The sequence below is a fragment of the Poecile atricapillus genome, chromosome 22, assembly GCF_030490865.1.
Source record: "Poecile atricapillus isolate bPoeAtr1 chromosome 22, bPoeAtr1.hap1, whole genome shotgun sequence".
Taxonomy (NCBI): Eukaryota; Metazoa; Chordata; class Aves; order Passeriformes; family Paridae; genus Poecile; species Poecile atricapillus.
In genome coordinates this window covers 699,007-716,906 of record NC_081270.1, presented here as the reverse complement: position 1 = coordinate 716,906, position 17,900 = coordinate 699,007, and the positions used below count along the sequence as shown (strand labels likewise).

Sequence of the window (17,900 nt, the reverse complement as noted above, 5' to 3'; positions counted from 1 at the left end):
CCCAGCCAACCTTTCTCCCAGTGCAGGGCTGGAATTCCACAGTGGGGAGAGAATCCGGTTGAATTCCAAATGAGCTGTTCTTAGCTTCTACTTGGTTTCCTTCCCTTTTAATGATTTGAAAAATGCAAACAATGCTTTGAAAAGCAAGCACTGCTTCATGGGCTGGAAGTGTCCATTTCCCTTCATTTATCTCTTATAATAACAGCCCTGAAAGTCTTACAAAAGCACTATGGCCATAGATCTGATTGCAGCGTATGCCTAGGAAAGGAGCCTGTATTAAACGTGTCTTTGTGGTGTTATTCACGTTCCAGCAAATAATGCCTGCTCCACCCTGCTCTCTGTAAGGAACATGTTCCCATTGTTGTCATTCTAGTCTACAGATGGTGCAGATATATTTTCCAGACCCGTGTTTTTTAAGAGACTCTGTATTTAATGTTAAGTTGGTCTTGTGGAGTCGATTCTGAAAGCCCCAGATATTTTTCCTTGGATAAATTGTTCATTCAAACATAATAAAACTAGTGCTTATATTCATCCAAACAGAGTTTGAGGAAGGCATAGAAATTAATTATTTTGTATTTTTTCTCAGAAGTTGCCCCTTCCAAAGTTCTGTCGATATCAGAATGATTTTTGGAAATGTCTGCCTGTTTCTTTACTAATAATTAAGGAGATCAAAAGTGAAGACAGTGCTTTTCTTGCTAGCTGTTATCACTGAGTGCTGGCATTTGGTAGGAATGTGTGCTTGAGCTGGAATAATGCTGCCACGGGGAGAATTGTTGAGGCTGGTGTGAAGCCTCTCCTCGTGAGAAGAAATCTAATTTTATTTCGTATGTAGAAATTAAAGAGGTTTTGTCCCCTCAGATTGCCTTGTTATGGTAGCAGTATGGGAATGGCAGATGTTAACGACAAAGCAGGCTGCGTTGCACAAATCTGGGAAGGTTGGTTTTTCCAGTGCCATACTCGACTTTCATCATAATTGGGTGTCATTTCTGATTAGGAACTGTTTGTTTGTTTGTTTGTTTGTTTGTTTTTAAAAACCCCTCAGTTGTCCGTCCCTTGACCCCCTTGCTAGCCCAGCGTATGCAGCAGCTGATGGCAGGCGGAGGCGGGGGCCGTGGTGCTGCTGGTGCCGCTCTGAGGGGCGGCCGGGCTGCGGGGGCCGCGCTCCGGAGCTCCCCGCGCTGCTCTGAGGGGTGGCCGGGCTGCCGGTGTCGGTCTGAGGGGCGGGCGGTGCCGGTGCCTCTCTGAGGGGGGGGCGGGCGGTGCCGGTACCTCTCTGAGGGGCTGGCGGTGCCGGTGCCTCTCTGAGGGGCGGGCTGGCGGTGCCGGTGCCTCTCTGAGGGGCGGGCTGGCGGTGCCGGTGCCTCTCTGAGGGGCGGGCTGGCGGTGCCGGTGCCTCTCTGAGGGGCGGTCGGGGTGCCGCTGCCTCTCTGAGGGGCTGCCCCAGGGCCCAGCGCCTGGCGGCTGCCAGCGGGCCCTGCCGGGTGACTCCACTGCCTTGACTTTGAATGCAGAGGGCAACAGAATAGTTGCAGCTCTTGCCTCTCGAGTGCTTTGCACTCTGTCTCTCTGCTCCAAGAGCTTATTAGAAGGAATTACGTGTTCTCGGCATCCCCAGATACAGAAGTGCAGATAATTTCTAATCTGCCAGATTTGTGACATGCTGAGGAGCATGACTGGGATGAGAACAGATCAGGCTTGGACTGCAAATTCAGTGTCATAATCTGATATGAGTTTGGAGTGGTTAAGAAGCACTTCTAGTCATTCTTTGTGCCTGCAAAAATATTTATGTGACTGAGTAGACGGGAATGGAATGAGGAGGCTGATCTTGGCTAAGTTTCCATGCTTTTGTGGATTTTTTTTTCCTCCAGTTTGTAGGCTTCCCACTGTCTGTTTACTTGGTTAGTTTTAAAGGAGACTGGAAGTGTAAGTCCAGAAATGAAGGCTTGAAGTGGGAATATGTTTGTGTGTGTTCAGAAAGACAGAATGCTGCTTCCAGTTGGAAATACCCTAGAAAATTTTAACTTTGCATCAGCTCTCAGTTGTGCTCCACACTCTGTTTATAACTGTAAAACAAAGTGCATATTTGACCTGTGCTTTTTGAATTTCAGCTTCAAAAATGAAAATTGGATTATAAGGCAAAAAATTTGGATGTCCAAAATGACAACAGGAACGCAATATAATGCAAATTATGAAATATATGGGTACTATTTCAATAGTGGTCTTTCAAGTATTGCTACAATGTTTGTTAAAATACAAGGGATGAATTTGAGCTCATAGATTTGAAAGGTTGGAAGTATATGTTATTTTTGTGCTAGCTGGTAAAGCAGATGGTGGATGGTATATAAAATGTTAATTAAGGAACAAGTGGGATGGACTGTGGAAATAAAAATGCCAAAAGATGAAGTTGCCTGTTTAAGTAAGGCTATGTTAAAATCCAAATGTTTTGTGAAGATTGGTCTGTTACTGTTGGCAGAGCACATCTAAAAGTATAATTCTTCCATGTAGTGTGCTCCTGCTTTTTCCTTTTATTCCTCTGTACTGTTCCTACTATGTACTTGTCCTGTACAAGGACCAGGCAGTATTTGGTGAATTATATAATTATATTTTTTAGAATTATATAATTCTAAAAAAAATTAGATTGTTTGGTGTGAAAAAATTTCTTTTAAAACTCAGTGTTTCCTTACCTGTTGGTCAGATATAAAATGTTTGTAGTTACAGGTATCAAAAAGTCCACCAAATGTAAACAGTTAAGCAGCAAATAAGAATTGTTTAAATTGCTTGAGCTCCAGAGAATATGTGAATTACTCCTGCTTAAAGAAACTTGGGATGGCGTGAAGCAGCTCAGCTTGGCTCACTGTACAAGTGTAAGGGGAGATGAAGCTTTTAAAATGCGGGCTGTGTCTCTAGGTGGGCATGGCAGTGGGTACTAAATGAGCTGCTTCACGTGGGTACTGCTGCAGAGCTGTTCACACAGTGCACTTCTGTTTATCTCAGTTTATGACGTGTAATTACTTTATTTGCATACAAAGGCAGAAAAGATCTAAATATTATTTCTTAAGGAGAAGCTTATTATTCAGAATTTCCAGAAATTCATTATTCAAATAAAGAAAAGTAATAATACAGGCATCTATCTCTCTCAACCAAATCAATGATTTGTAGAAAATATTTTAATCCCATGAACATTCCCATGTCTTTTATTTGGCCTTTCATTCCAAAGGAAAAGGACAGGCATTAACCCCTGCTGTGATTGCTGCTTTGATCCCAGAAGAGGTTTCACGCACTGCAGCAGAGAAATATCATCCTCAGCTTGTTTCATCCTTCTCAGCTGGGGGTTCCAGGTGGGACCTGTTTCAGTAGCAGTGGTGTAGCAGACAGCGATTCTGCCAAATATCCCTTCCAGTGTCTCTGGTGCAGAAAGCTTAGCTTGTGGAAAGCTAGAAGATACCCCATGACCTAATAAATTGGCTCTTGGTGGAGCAAGGGGCCTGAAAGAGGGATTTTCTCAGAAACTGGCTAACTCCAGCATTCAGAGCTGCTCTGGTGCCATGCTGATGGTAATTATAGCTGCAGCACAAAGCAGCAGTGTCAGTTTGCAAACAGAAGAGTTAATTGCCACATTGGACCTTTGAAATAGCAGATAAACAAATTTATTCTGTAAGATAAAAAGACTATTAATGAGTTCCTGCTGTGATCGCTTGCCTTATTGCCTTTCTCATTTCCTGAGGCTCTGTAATTAAACCATTAGCGTGTGGACTGTGCGGTGAGGCTGCTGTGGGGAGAAGAGATAAATGACGACCTAGTTCATGATTCACTAAGATAATTCATCTTGGCCTTGCATGGTTTAAAAACCAAAGAAAGTAACTGAAAAGCTCTGAGTATTCTTGTGGATATTGGAGAGACTGGAGAGAGTCCTCTTTCTGTTTTAATTGTATTTGATTCCTTGTTCAGCAGAAAACAGCAGGTTGAGAAACAGGGTACATAAAATCAGTGTTGCCAACTCAGTCTAATTTCTGCATTGTCATTTCTTTTTTTCCCAGTTTGGCACATGAACTTTTAGGATAAAGCTTACCTGTACTATGAGAAGTCTTTTAAGTTCAGAATATACTTCAGAAGTACCCATTAGCTTGCTTTAAAAGTGGCTAGATTTCATGGGTTTTCTTGGCCCCCCAAAGATGATGCTTGGTGTAATAGATACCTGCAAGTGAGGTCATTATTTCAGTTTGAATTCCTGGTTTCTTAGTTATCTCATCATCTTCTAGGTGTTTTAATCACATTATTGCCTGCCTGATGACCAGTTTTAAACCCAGACTACATCAGACATCACTAATGCTGGCAGCACCCACCTGGTTGCTCTGTGCCCCAAATGAAGAGGGTTTCAGTGCTGAAATCTGTTGAGGTCGTAATCTTGTATTTTCTCATCCAGTTAGCTCTGCTGGAGTCATTTGTAGACTGAGAATTCTGTGAAAGCAATGATTCTGAAAATGGAAGATGTAGCCTCTGCAAGAAACAGAAATAGGGATGAATAGGCTGGACCAGAAGCTGAGTGCAGAGGCTGTTGGGATCACAGTGGTGAGGGGCAGCATGCAGAGTTCTGGGCAGCTGGGAGGTTTTCTCTGACCCATTCCTGCTGCAGTGGAAGGTTTTGGCCAGGCAGCTGCATTCCCAACCTCTGACAGAGCTGCTTTCTTGCACATTAAACTCCCTCTCCTGATACATTTCTCAAGATATGTTTTGCAGAAACATGCATCCTATAAAGTGATTTTCAAAATAGCGAGCTGGACATGGAACTCAGTGTGAAGGGCTGAGGAAAGTCTGTATTAAAAAAACAAAAAAATCAATAACAATGATTTAAAAAGAGAAAAAAATAGAGCCAAATTGAATGACTTGCATAAATCACAGAGCTTGAACTTTTCTCCAATGTGATAGATCAAATTTAGGCTGGAAGCGAGAAAGAGGAACTAATGGCAAGTTTGTAGTGCCTTTTCAGACACTAAAGTGGAGATTCTATTACTTGTACTGCTTTCTTGGGTGGAGACTTCCAGGTACAAGGATTACGTCTCCCTTACCTTTCAGAGCTTTGATGTTAAATATTTAAATGAGAAATTGTGGAGTTGTAGTGGTCTGGAATACACTTCAAGGAGAGAACTAATTTAAGTTTGGGGCAGGGAGTTGTCTTTGGAAATTTTTTTTGTTCTCTTTAGAACTGGTGGAATAGCATGAGTGGAGCTGTGCTGCTGTTTGGGCAAAGCTAGTGAAGGGAAGCTAAAGCCATAGATGATTGCTTAGGTTACAGTTTGTTCTGTGTTGATGCCCGTGTTGCTATCCAAAGCCACAAGCAGTTTTTGCAATTCGATACTGTGCTGGTCCATATAATTCATTGGCTTTGCATGTCTGTCAGCTTTTTTAGGGCAAGAATGTCAGCACAAGGTGCATCCAAGTGAAACGGAGTTGGCCACCAGAAATAGAGTAGCAACTGTTGCTATTTGCAATTGAGACAGTGATCTTTTCTCCACACTGTCATTTTGGACAACAGCCCTACTCAGGAACACAGCATCTGGTAGAGGAATGATTTGATTTTAATGGGGATCCTGTAACCACATTTTCAGAGATTTCGGTGAAACTAGATGCTAAGCTCATGTTTGAAATGGTAAGAGCTGTGGGTGATAGAATTTTTATTCATCACAGAAGTAAAAGGAGGAGCCCTCACATCCCAAAACCTAACTGGCAGAATATATGAGAAATAAGCATCAGGATGTAAATCATGGCCAGGAAGACTGCTGACACCTTTGTATGACTTATTTCCTTGTGGACTTGATTTGCACACGTCACAGTTAGTGTCTCACTCCCAGGGGCAAATTGCTGCTTTGGGTGCAGGGGGAGGTGTGTAAATCCAAGGTTGTTTATCTAATACCCTCAGGACTATGCTTTTTTACAGTCCTACTTACACAGATGATATTGAAAACAGCTGCTGGAAATAATAGATTTAAGTATTTCCAGCACTGTAGAATCAAAAAGAAGGAAGCAGTAGAGATTCACTTCTGCAACAAGGGCTCTGCTTATAAATTACCCTCCTTGGAATACAGAAACTACAGGCATTGTGTGTGCCATTACAATGACAGCTGGATCCATTGTGTATTGCTCCCCTACAGGCAAAGGTTATACGAAGCAGTTTTGTTGCTGGGAAGGAAAAACAACTCCAAGTATTAAACCCACAACCTAAAGGTATCTGGAAAGGCTTTTGTTGATTGTGTGGAATACATAGAATTCTGTTAAGCAACAGCATATTCCTCCTAGGAGATTTTTTCTTCTTATTTAAAATGAGTCCAACAGATATAATAGTATTAGGAAGCAGTGAGTGTTGCTTCAGTCTTCCTACTCGTGTGCCATGTGGCAACTTTGAATACTCAGATTCACAGATTGTGGGTCAGCCAGCTTATTGATTATGCTCCTAAGTGTCAAGTTAGCTAAGAGTTTGAATTTTATTTCCTGTAGGTATTATCAACCCAAAGAATCCTAAGGAAGCACCAAAGTCCTTCAGCTTTGACTACTCTTACTGGTCCCACACATCGGTAGGTGCTTTTACAAGAAAACCTGATTTTGTTGTTGCTGTTGCTGTTTGGTTTGATTTAACATTCTCTTCTGTCAGATATTTCTACACAGTCTTTCTCACCCACACTCAGGTTAAAAGCTTGTCATTGTGTGTTTTGTTTCCCTGTTTGGGTGAGAGCAGAAAGCTAAAACAACTTGTAAATATTCAAAAGATTACTGAAAATATTCTCCATCAATGTTCTGTTCTAAATATTTTAGGGATGCACGTATGCCATGGTTAAATCATTTTTCCAGGGGACAAATGATAGCTGCTCAAGATCTTACAGTTCGAGGAGATACGTGGTCTGGGTTTTGTTGGCATATCTGGAAGAGGCAGCAGAGTGATCCATGTTTCCAATAGCTGCAAAAGCAATAAATTCCCATCCAGCTCCTGTGCCCCACCCTTCTGTGAATCGGTGCTAAGCTCTCACTGACTTCCAGTAATTGTTCTCCAGCAGAACCGTGTTGTTCTGCCACCTCCTCCCCTGCCTTGTTTTCTAAAAGATGTAAAAAGAACAGAGAATGCATTTCGCTAAGATTAATTTTAGTAACTTGGATGGTGAATAAGAATTAATATTTCTGAGTGAATTTGTGGTCAGCGAGATTGTTTTCACAATAAAATACTCACTTCTCTTACTGAGTTTTTCAGAGCAGCCGTGAAAGTTGATTATAGCCCAGTCACAGGAACATTATGAACAGAATGCATGAAAACTAGCAGATAAGCAGCATCAAGGAACAGAAGAGGTCTGATAAAATCTTGATCCTGATGTTAGAATGTTAGCACAGCTAAATTTGTCCAGATTTCAGGAGCAGGTAATGTTAAAACACAACACTGCAGGAAGCAAGAGAATGCTAGATTAACAGTAAGATACACTCACAAACAATGCAGTGACATTGTCATTGTTGTTCTTCTCCATCTTGTTCTGCCTTGGGAAAAATCTCTGTGTAAAAATGGCCTGATTTACCTCTTCCTAAAGGATTGGCCCACAAGATAGAACAGTTGCTTTTTGAAATCTTATTCCAATGATAGGTGAAGCCTGTATTTATGCTGTTTCGGTGTCTTTCCAGCCTGAAGATCCCTGCTTTGCATCTCAGAGCCGTGTGTACAATGATATTGGGAAGGAGATGCTCCTGCATGCCTTTGAGGGCTACAACGTGTGCATCTTTGCCTATGGCCAGACTGGAGCTGGGAAATCCTACACCATGATGGGCAAGCAGGAGGAGAGCCAAGCAGGCATCATTCCCCAGGTAGTACCCAGCCCAGAAAGGGAATTTGGTTTTTTACAGCTTCTTGGAGATTCACACTTGTGTTTTATATTGCAGTAAGAGTTAACAGAACTAAAGCTTGCTGCTAATGCTATGGTACAGAATTATGATACTGCTGAAACCTAGAGCAATTGTTGAGATGCTAGACAAAATAAGGTTGATAGTGATGTAGGACTGAGATGAATTATCTTCCCAGTGAGGCTGTGTGTGGTTGATGCATTAGGTTCATTTTCTTCGGCTGCCCTCATTCTAAAGCCACTTCCATGACATGTCCTGATGGTTACTTGTTACTTCTCAGTAAAGACTCATTTCTGACTTGGGTTTAATCTTTTTCCAGCTATGTGAAGAGCTGTTTGAGAAAATCAATGACAACAGCAATGAGGAAATGTCATATTCTGTAGAGGTGAGTGTAGTTGAGGGATCAAAGAATGTCTGTATGCAGGGACATCAAACTGAGCTTAGGTGCTGGGTTATTGATGTTGCATTAAGATGCTGATTTCTGATTAGTTTGGGTTTTTTAATTCTGTTCTTTAAGGCTTTATGTCTTTTCTCTTTTTCATGCTTGAGACAAATGTGAAAGCCTTTCTGTGACTCCTTTTTACCCTCATCATAAAACTAGTATTCCTTTATCTGTGTAGTAGTCCTGAAAGAAATGATGGGCTGAAAATTTAAAGATGCATTTACAGATGTTTTGTGTTTTTTTTAGTGATAGCTGTAAGACTGCATGTTTGTTGTCAAATATTATAGCCATGATTTTTAAAATCAAAAGTTGCTTCTGCACATACAGAAAGATCAATTTTTTCCCCTTCTTAAGTTTGCTTTGGTGGTTCATAAGAGAGATTCCTTGGAAGCAGACTCCTTTTACCATCTGTCTTGTTTGATGCTTGTACTGTGTCATATTAAAGCTGTTAAAATGATCCAATGTCTAATTCTTCATTACACACCAGTGTTTGCTGAAGTGGTTGAAGGATCTATATCAGATAGGCAGCAGCTTATGTTAGAGATGTGATGCAGGAGACTTTTGACTCATGCCTCTGCCAGTGTTTAAGCTGTTAAATCACCGGAGACACCCACCTATAGCTTTCCTGTAGTGGGCTGGGGGAATTTTTACTACTCTAAAATGCTGTGGAGGAGACCTTCAGAAATACTGAATTTCTGTGAAAATTCCCTGTTTGCAGGTGAGTTACATGGAGATTTACTGTGAGAGAGTCAGAGACTTGTTGAACCCGAAGAACAAAGGGAATTTGCGGGTGCGAGAACATCCTCTCCTTGGACCCTATGTGGAAGATCTGTCCAAGTTAGCAGTCACATCTTACACAGACATTGCAGACCTCATGGATGCTGGGAACAAAGCCAGGTTAGTGATGGGAGTGTGTTATACGTTTTTGTCACTCTTACGCATTAGCACTTAAAAAAACCCCTCTTGTAAGTGAGGAGTATTATTGAAGTATGCACTGATCAATGCTGTTAAAAGCTGAAATTGCTTCTGTGTGCTGAACTAGTGCTGCACTCGCTGTGTGGACGTTTAAAGATTGTAATTACTTGAGATGAAGTCTAAATAATTATACTGGCATTTACTTCTGCCTTTGCTGTGTACTCTGTCACTATCATAGTATAAAAACCTGTGGGAGTAGTCTCCTCTTTCCTTAATTCAGGTGGTCAGGCCTAAAGCTGGCATTCCAGCTTCAGTTTCTGGTTCATTATTAGTTGTTTCCATGTCAGCTGTTGGCTCCATTTAACAATGTGTGAGAAAGACTCTCATAAATGCTGCTCAAGTGTTCTTAGATGTACTTATGTTCTTTTATCTTGCATGTAAGATGGACTACTGAGTACACAGATAGAGAAAGCTCTGTTTACACTGTGATGAAGATGGGAGTAATTCAGGAGTGAAAAAATGAAAGGGTTTGATAATGGTATTGGGTGTGATTGGGTCTTGGTTACAGGGCAGCACATCACCCGAGCAGCCTCTTGCTCCCATTTCCCTGCAGCTGCGTTCTCAGCCCTGCAGGTAATTGTCCTTTTTTAAACATGCTCATATCTGTTGGTATTTTAGAACTGTGGCAGCCACCAACATGAATGAAACCAGCAGCCGCTCTCATGCTGTGTTTACAATTGTCTTTACTCAGAAGAAACATGACACAGAAACTGACCTTTCCACAGAGAAGGTGTGTTACAGATAAGTGGTTTTCTGACTGTTTTCCCTGATCTTCTCTGCAGTGACTATAGTTCTGTCCTTGCTGTAATTGACTAAGAGCTAATTCTCCTGTTCATGTGCTTTCTCTCTTCAGGTCAGCAAGATCAGCCTTGTGGATCTGGCTGGGAGTGAGCGAGCTGACTCCACCGGTGCCAAAGGAACCCGCTTAAAGGTGCGGGGCCATGGAGGGGTGCTGGGGGGACACAAGCATCACATGGAGTCTTTGCTGGACAAATAAGAAGTTATAAGTATGGGAAAAATAGTTGCAAACCTGAAGACTGCAGAGCTTCATGGTTGAATAGTTTTAATTACTCTATAATACTGGTTTCTGTTTTCTCAGGAAGGAGCAAATATAAACAAGTCTCTCACAACTCTGGGCAAAGTTATTTCAGCATTAGCTGAAGTGGTAAGTAGAGCATTTCCTTGTCTGTAACAACCTTTGCATAGCTGGTCAAACGGAAACAGTAAAATCTGTGGAGTACAGCGGAATCATTTGCTGTTCTTGGCCTTGCATTCTCAGCCCTATTAGCTGTGTGTATTTTGATAGATGAATAGAGTTGATACGGTTCTGTGGGTGTCACACAGGCTGTCAACAGATGGAAGCATTGGTTTGTTTAACTGTGAAGAAGCCTTGCAAAAGAAGCCTGTGTTTATGTAGAAGACCTGTTCACATAGCAAGTTCTTAGACCTTCAAGTGCAGTAATTTTATTTTTATTTGAAAGAATAATTTTAGAAAACTTAACTGCAGTTTTGTTGTTAAAATTTATAGAAACACCAGTGCAATAATTTGATTCACTGGCTTTCTTTTCAGGGGCAAGACTTAATAATGTCTTAAGTGAGCATATATTGATCCAAACAAAATTATGTGGGTTTAGAAAAGTACTTTGTCTTTTATTTTTTACTCAACTGCTATTAAAAAAAAAACCAAACAAACAAAACAAAATAAGATTGTTGTTCCTTTTAAAAGTGAATCGACACCTTGGACAGGTTGAATATGTGTGGGTTTTAGATGATGTTTTTTCAATTGAAGCAATTCTCATTAATTTGGCTTCTCAAGAAAAAGAAGTATTATCTCACATGGAAATTATGTATAAATTTCTGTTAAGCTCATCCTTCTTCTTCTTCCTTTTTTTCTTAATGCTTTCAACTTAGGATAACTGCACCAGCAAGGTATGATGATCTGAGTAGGAGTAGATGTTGGTTTCTTTGCCCAGTGTAAGGTTTGGAATGGTGTTAGAACACAGAATTTGAATGTCAGGAAGATGTTCTTACACAGAAAATCCTTCCTATTTTTCATATTACGTTGTTTCTTTGTAGAGCAAAAAGAAGAAGAAGACAGACTTTATACCCTACAGGGATTCTGTACTAACGTGGCTTCTTCGAGAAAATCTAGGTATGGCTGATTTGTCTGTGCCAATATAAAGAAAGTCTCACTGAATTTCCTGACTGCTTTTAACTCATTTAAATTTGTATTGAGTATGTGGTTAAATATCTTTAGTAGCCAAATTTGAGTTGTCATATGTTAATGCTATAACTCTTTCCTGTGGTTTTTGTATGTTTCTTAGTACTGTAGAATTTAGTTTGAATTCTGTAATTTATTGGAAACACTGATATTTGGTAGGTAAGTAGTGCCTGGAGTGTTCGCTGTAGTTTCATCTAAAATCTTGCCTGTTCCCTATAGGTGGTAACTCCAGAACTGCAATGGTTGCTGCTCTCAGCCCAGCAGATATCAACTACGATGAAACTTTGAGCACTTTAAGGTACTTCCTCTTCCTTTGGGATGGATATGGGTAACTGTTTGCTCTTAAGGCCATACTTTGTCCTTTAAACCTTTGGTTTATTGTAAGTTTAGCTTACCTGTGGGGAAGAAGACTCTACTGGCAAGAACTTAGTTACCTTACAGAGGAACCAGGAGTTTATTGCCTACTCTTCTGACATACAGCTGCAAGCTAAATGTCTGCTGTGTTGCATATAAGTTGTATATAGGCAGTTCCATGTCTGTGGTAAGGTTGCATTGTTTTGTCGGTTTCCAGATACGCTGATCGTGCAAAGCAGATTAAATGCAATGCTGTTATCAATGAAGATCCCAACGCCAAGCTGGTGCGGGAGCTGAAAGAGGAGGTGACAAGGCTCAAGGATCTCCTGCGTGCTCAAGGGCTGGGAGATATTATTGACAGTAAGTGGATTAAACACACCTTGCCATCCTGGGCTTGGCCTCAAGCAGAGGAGGGAGACCTGAGCCTGTGAGAGAAAGGGATTAAAATACGGATTTTAAATATAGGTGCTGATATTTAAGTTTTGAACATGCTTTTAGAAATGGCAGCCCCTTCTGTCTTTGAACAACCATCTTAAGCTTGTGTGTGGAGTTGACAAGCCACCTTCAAACTCTTGAGGGAAAATACGGAGTTTGAATTTCCTATAATTGTAGAAATGCTTCTGTGTAATAGAACTTACACATTCAGGACTTGCTCTTCTGAGTTATGGAGGGCTTTTATTGGCTGCCAGTAAAAGAGCTGAGATACAGAAACTCAGTTTCAAGCTGAGGAGAAAAGGCATCTTTCCTTCCTCCTAAGAGGGTTAAGGTTATAAGTTGATATGTGGCTTCAATGCCATCCTTGCTCACAAAAGAAAACAATGGATAATGTTAGTGCCCTGAGTGACAAATCATTTGTCATCTTGAAATAACTATGCAACAGCTGCTTGTGAATAACTAATGAATCCTTTTGGGAGATTTTGAGTTAGGTTGGCAGAGCAGTGTTGTACTGATCTGCTTTGCCAGCAATCTCTTAAAGCACTAGAACACACTTGTGCCAAATTTCCTTGTCCTCATTCCAAACAAGGCAAATTAACTGAAATTTTAGCTGCTACGTTCTTCTATAATGTGAACAGTGATTTAATTCCTAGTGAAGAAAATGCCCATAAAAGCACAGAATGTATTCCAGTGGATTAAAAGCTTGTTTACCTTAAAAAAATAGAAATGTTGCACCAGTTTTTGATTTTTCAGACCTTTTTGTCAGTGAAGCAGAAGTCCTGATTTGGTCACAGACTACTAAAGACGTGTAACGTGTATTTACCTCTTTGTTTTCTTGTTTTCATGAGAATGGGGCCAGAAGACAATGAAATACAAGTGTTTTCATGCTTTTTACAGTCTGTGGGTTTTGGTTCTAAATCCAAACTGAAAAAACGGTGTTACTGTGTTTTGTTTCTTTAAACATCAGTAGTATTCTCTTCCCTTCTATGTCACTAGTGAACCTTCAGTTTTGATCCTTCTTGTATTTTCCCTCCTGCTTCCTTTCAGTTGATCCAATGGGAGATGAATACTCTGGAAGTGGAGGCAAATGTGTGTATTGTGTGGTTCTCTTTTTAACCTGCTTTCTTTGGGTCAGCTTTTAACAGAGCTTTGCATGCCAGCATTTCTCACAGGGAAATCCCAGACAGAACACTCGCTGGAGTGCAGTGCAGGTTCATGAAAACCAGCCTCACCAGCACTTCTTAGATTAAATCCACAAGCAAAACAAAGTGCAAAGTTTGAAGTGCAACATATGTTCATTGTTCCTTTCTGGCAGAATACAGAAGGGAGAGTGGTAGTTCTCCAGTGTGTTTTCATGACAGTGCACAGTTTAGATTTGAACCAGAAATCTTTTCCTAGTTAGTCAGTTCCTGCTCATGTAGCTTCCTGGCATTTTAGCAGCTCTTTTCCACTTTGAAGTATTTGTTTTAAATGTTTCAGTTGATGAACTCAAGATGAAGTTTTACTGGTTCCTCCTGGACACTGCAATGTATTTTGTACAGTCCTTTAAAAACAAAAAGAAGCCAGACATCTTATACTGATGAAGGTCTCTTTTTTTTGAGGTTAAATATACTTGGTTGCAGTTGATGGACTTAACAGGTCTAAAACCTGTCAGCAAAGAGCATTTTATTTCTCTTGGTGTTTGCTCCTAAGAAAGGGAAGAATATGTAGTCCATTGCAAGGGCAGCATACTCCATGTAAATTTTGGGTTCGTAGACTTTTTAAACTCTTTCAGTCAGTCTTTTTGAGCCTCACTCAATATCAACTGAAAGAGATCTGTCTGAAATTTCCTAAAATTGAAGCTACTGGTGGTGTAAAGACTCATCCTGGCCTGTCTGACATTCTGACGCTGCTTCCAACGTGTGCACATGTCATGGTGTGAGAGCTGCGGCTCCAGGAGCAGCGTGCATGGTCCTGAGGGTTCTGGTTCTCTAGCGACTGTGGAGCTATTGCAAGTGCCACTTCCTTTCTCTTCAGGAGTGCATGGCCTTTTGAGACCTCATCCCTGCTCTGTCATGCCTGCTTTCCTCATCCTGGCAGCATTCCCTTCCCTTAACCTGCTTTTCTTGTGTGAAACTCCCAGCCCTGCCTCCTGTATTTGCAGATGGTGGTTTTCAAACTGACTTGGGGCAATCATCAGTTCCATGAGGCTGAAAAAGCAGGTTGAGCGTGGAGTGAACTAGGGCATAAGGCTGACAATGGCAGGATTGTTCGGGGGAGAGCAGAGGAGATGTGGGAGGACAGAGAAATTTATGCGATGTCTGGGTGAGCATCTCACTTTTGTAAGTGTGATGCACCTGTTCATAACTTGCAGGGTCTGATTTGACCTGTTTCTTTCATGAAGTGACTTATTTCAAAGGATTTGCCTTTGAAATTAAATTTTAAAATATTAAGTTATTAAAACTGAGCTTTTCAGTTATGTGATGTTAGAAGATTTTTCTTTTGGTGTGTAATTATTCTGAAGATCTATCCAAGAAGCCAAGTTAAATTAATATAAATTTCCCTTGTATATTTGTTCTTAAATCATCCAGGCAGCTTTTCTTATTCTCTGGCTTTCAAGGCAGCATTTTCAGGCCTGCAGGTTTTCAGGCTAAAAAAGCTACCTTTTTAAATTTGGGGAGGTTTTTAAAAGGCTTTTCTGATTTAAACTAACAGCTGAAAAAAAAAACAACTTTGAAGCATCTTCTGAAGTGTAAGACCCTTATCAGCTATTTTGATGAGCAGATATGCTACATTTCCATTTTTATTCAGATAAGGTCAGGAAGCAGCGTAATGATGTTGTTGTGAACTTATGTTCTCTTGTCCCTGTCACACTCTGACAGGTGATTCACATCCTCTCTGGTGAGAATGTAATGAGAGGAAGTTCTTTGTCCATGTGGTCTGGGTGCTTTAGCAGCACAACCACAGCTGTGATAAAAGATTTACGTTAAAAAAAAACATTTCACGTTAAAGGACTCTGGAAAAGAATGTTTTCTGGAGCTTAAGGGGTTGGAGTCTCAGACTTCAACCCAAAATGTCACTGATCTCATGAGGATCTCAGTCTGGTCCTGCTCTGAGCTTCAGGCTGCTCAGCTTAGTGTTCAGTGAGCAGTGCCAATGTGGAATTTATTTTTTTCAAGCTTTTTTGTTTAGAAAGGTTTATGATGCAGTCTTTCCCAGCGAAATGCAGGGTCTGAGTTATTATATGGCTAGTATTAAAAGATTTGTTTCAGAACTGCCATCTAAAAATTACAAAACTTGCCTTGTTGCTGCTTAAATGCTTTCCTCTTACACTGGTATTTCCCTTCCTTCCTTCCTTCCTTCCTTCCTTCCTTCCTTCCTTCCTTCCTTCCTTCCTTCCTTCCTTCCTTCCTTCCTTCCTTCCTTCCTTCCTTCCTTCCTTCCTTCCTTCCTTCCTTCCTTCCTTCCTTCCTTCCTTCCTTCCTTCCTTCCTTCCTTCCTTCCTTCCTTCCTTCCTTCCTTCCTTCCTTCCTTCCTTCCTTCCTTCCTTCCTTCCTTCCTTCCTTCCTTCCTTCCTTCCTTCCTTCCTTCCTTCCTTCCTTCCTTCCTTCCTTCCTTCCTTCCTTCCTTCCTTCCTTCCTTCCTTCCTTCCTTCCTTCCTTCCTTCCTTCCTTCCTTCCTTCCTTCCTTCCTTCCTTCCTTCCTTCCTTCCTTCCTTCCTTCCTTCCTTCCTTCCTTCCTTCCTTCCTTCCTTCCTTCCTTCCTTCCTTCCTTCCTTCCTTCCTTCCTTCCTTCCTTCCTTCCTTCCTTCCTTCCTTCCTTCCTTCCTTCCTTCCTTCCTTCCTTCCTTCCTTCCTTCCTTCCTTCCTTCCTTCCTTCCTTCCTTCCTTCCTTCCTTCCTTCCTTCCTTCCTTCCTTCCTTCCTTCCTTCCCCTCCCCTCCCTCTCCCCTTCCTTCCTTCCTTCCCCTCCCCTCCCTCTCCCCTTCCTTCCTTCCTTCCCCTCCCCTCCCTCTCCCCTTCCTTCCTTCCTTCCCCTCCCCTCCCTCTCCCCTTCCTTCCTTCCTTCCCCTCCCCTCCCTCTCCCCTTCCTTCCTTCCTTCCCCTCCCCTCCCTCTCCCCTTCCTTCCTTCCTTCCCCTCCCCTCCCTCTCCCCTTCCTTCCTTCCTTCCCCTCCCCTCCCTCTCCCCTTCCTTCCTTCCTTCCCCTCCCCTCCCTCTCCCCTTCCTTCCTTCCTTCCCCTCCCCTCCCTCTCCCCTTCCTTCCTTCCTTCCCCTCCCCTCCCTCTCCCCTTCCTTCCTTCCTTCCCCTCCCCTCCCTCTCCCCTTCCTTCCTTCCTTCCCCTCCCCTCCCTCTCCCCTTCCTTCCTTCCCTCCCTCTCCCCTTCCCTTTCCTCCCTTTTTTCTTCCTGCCTTCCCTCTGTCTGTGTGTCTCTCTCTCAGATCTGAAAGATTTTCAGAACAATAAGCATAGATACTTGCTAGCCACCGAGAATCAACGTCCTGGCAATTTTTCCACAGCCTCCATGGGGTCCCTCACTGCATCTCCATCCTCCTGCTCTCTCAGTAGTCAGGTGGGCTTAACATCTGTGTCCAGTATACAGGAAAGAATCATGTCAACACCTGGAGGAGAAGAGGCCATTGAGCGTTTGAAGGTGGGTATTAAGGAGACTAAAGAATCATGAGCCTGAGAGAACTTCCCTTCATAAATATCTCCTGTGTTTGTAGAAATTGTCTGAGACCCACTTGCACCTTAAAGAGGGCACTTAACTGCAGTGGACTAGAAACTGGGTCCATGCACAACCTTTGTTGTTAGGATTATTTAGGTTTACTTGTAGCCTGGAGCTACAATTAACTTATAAATTAAATTCTTGATTCTTATTTATGGGTCCTCTGATGCAGTTGTAGTTATGGAAAAAGTTGATCATAAGTGTAGACTTAGAGGCCTGGTCAACACTGGTGTGAGCCAAGTCTGACTTGCAAATGCACTCAGCTGTCAGAAAACCAAATTACCCCAAAGTTGAAAAAAAAGAGGAGGAATAATCCTGCCACTGTTGTCTTGGCCCAGCCCCCAGAGATTAAAATGTGAAGCACAGAATGGCATGTTTGGGCCAGACAAAGGCAGCCTTGTCCCAGTGCTGCATGGAATTGAACCACAGCAAAGTGCATCACTGTGAAGTATTTCTTGATTTTTATGAAAGCCTTCCCAATGTCCATGAGTGGGGAGAGCTGGCTGTGTTGAATCTCTGCAATATTCTCATGTTTGTCCATCAGACACTGCCACAGGGCTGAACACACACTGCATTTCCCTTTCCTATTGGAAACCCTCCGTTGCCATGACAATAACAGTGTGGTCTCTGCATTTCCGTGGCATTCAGTTACTGAATCATGCCTTTAAATCAGATTTAAAAAAAAAAAAGAGAAACAAGTTTAGGTTGTTCAAAATAAAGTCTGACTGTGGTTAGATATGAAGTCATCTTTTCTTCTCAACTTGCCTTCTGGACTTATACCCTTTTAAAAATTAAGGGAAACAAATACGAATTTTAAGGTGCTAAGAATGCTTTTTATATGTGAATTTAATTTGAAGCCTAAGCAGAACATGAACTTCAATTGCTTTGTGTATGA

At 41.8% G+C, this 17,900-nt stretch overlaps 1 protein-coding gene across 13 annotated transcripts in view; it reads left to right on the top strand.

The window, feature by feature from the left end:
• The window catches only part of KIF1B (kinesin family member 1B), an 83,842-nt gene that overhangs the window by 12,334 nt on the left and 53,608 nt on the right, over positions 1-17,900 (top strand). For 6 of the 13 annotated variants that reach the window (XM_058854901.1, XM_058854906.1, XM_058854905.1 and 3 more), the window contains exons 3-14: positions 6,493-6,569; positions 7,657-7,836; positions 8,192-8,257; positions 9,033-9,211; positions 9,908-10,019; positions 10,143-10,220; positions 10,389-10,454; positions 11,366-11,441; positions 11,730-11,808; positions 12,082-12,224; positions 13,347-13,388; positions 16,719-16,930. In XM_058854901.1, coding sequence (XP_058710884.1) covers positions 6,493-6,569; positions 7,657-7,836; positions 8,192-8,257; positions 9,033-9,211; positions 9,908-10,019; positions 10,143-10,220; positions 10,389-10,454; positions 11,366-11,441; positions 11,730-11,808; positions 12,082-12,224; positions 13,347-13,388; positions 16,719-16,930 — 1,310 coding nt within the window. The remainder of the gene's footprint in view (positions 1-6,492; positions 6,570-7,656; positions 7,837-8,191; positions 8,258-9,032; positions 9,212-9,907; positions 10,020-10,142; positions 10,221-10,388; positions 10,455-11,365; positions 11,442-11,729; positions 11,809-12,081; positions 12,225-13,346; positions 13,389-16,718; positions 16,931-17,900) is intronic. The other 7 variants (XM_058854904.1, XM_058854911.1, XM_058854910.1 and 4 more) reach the window with 2 other exon arrangements.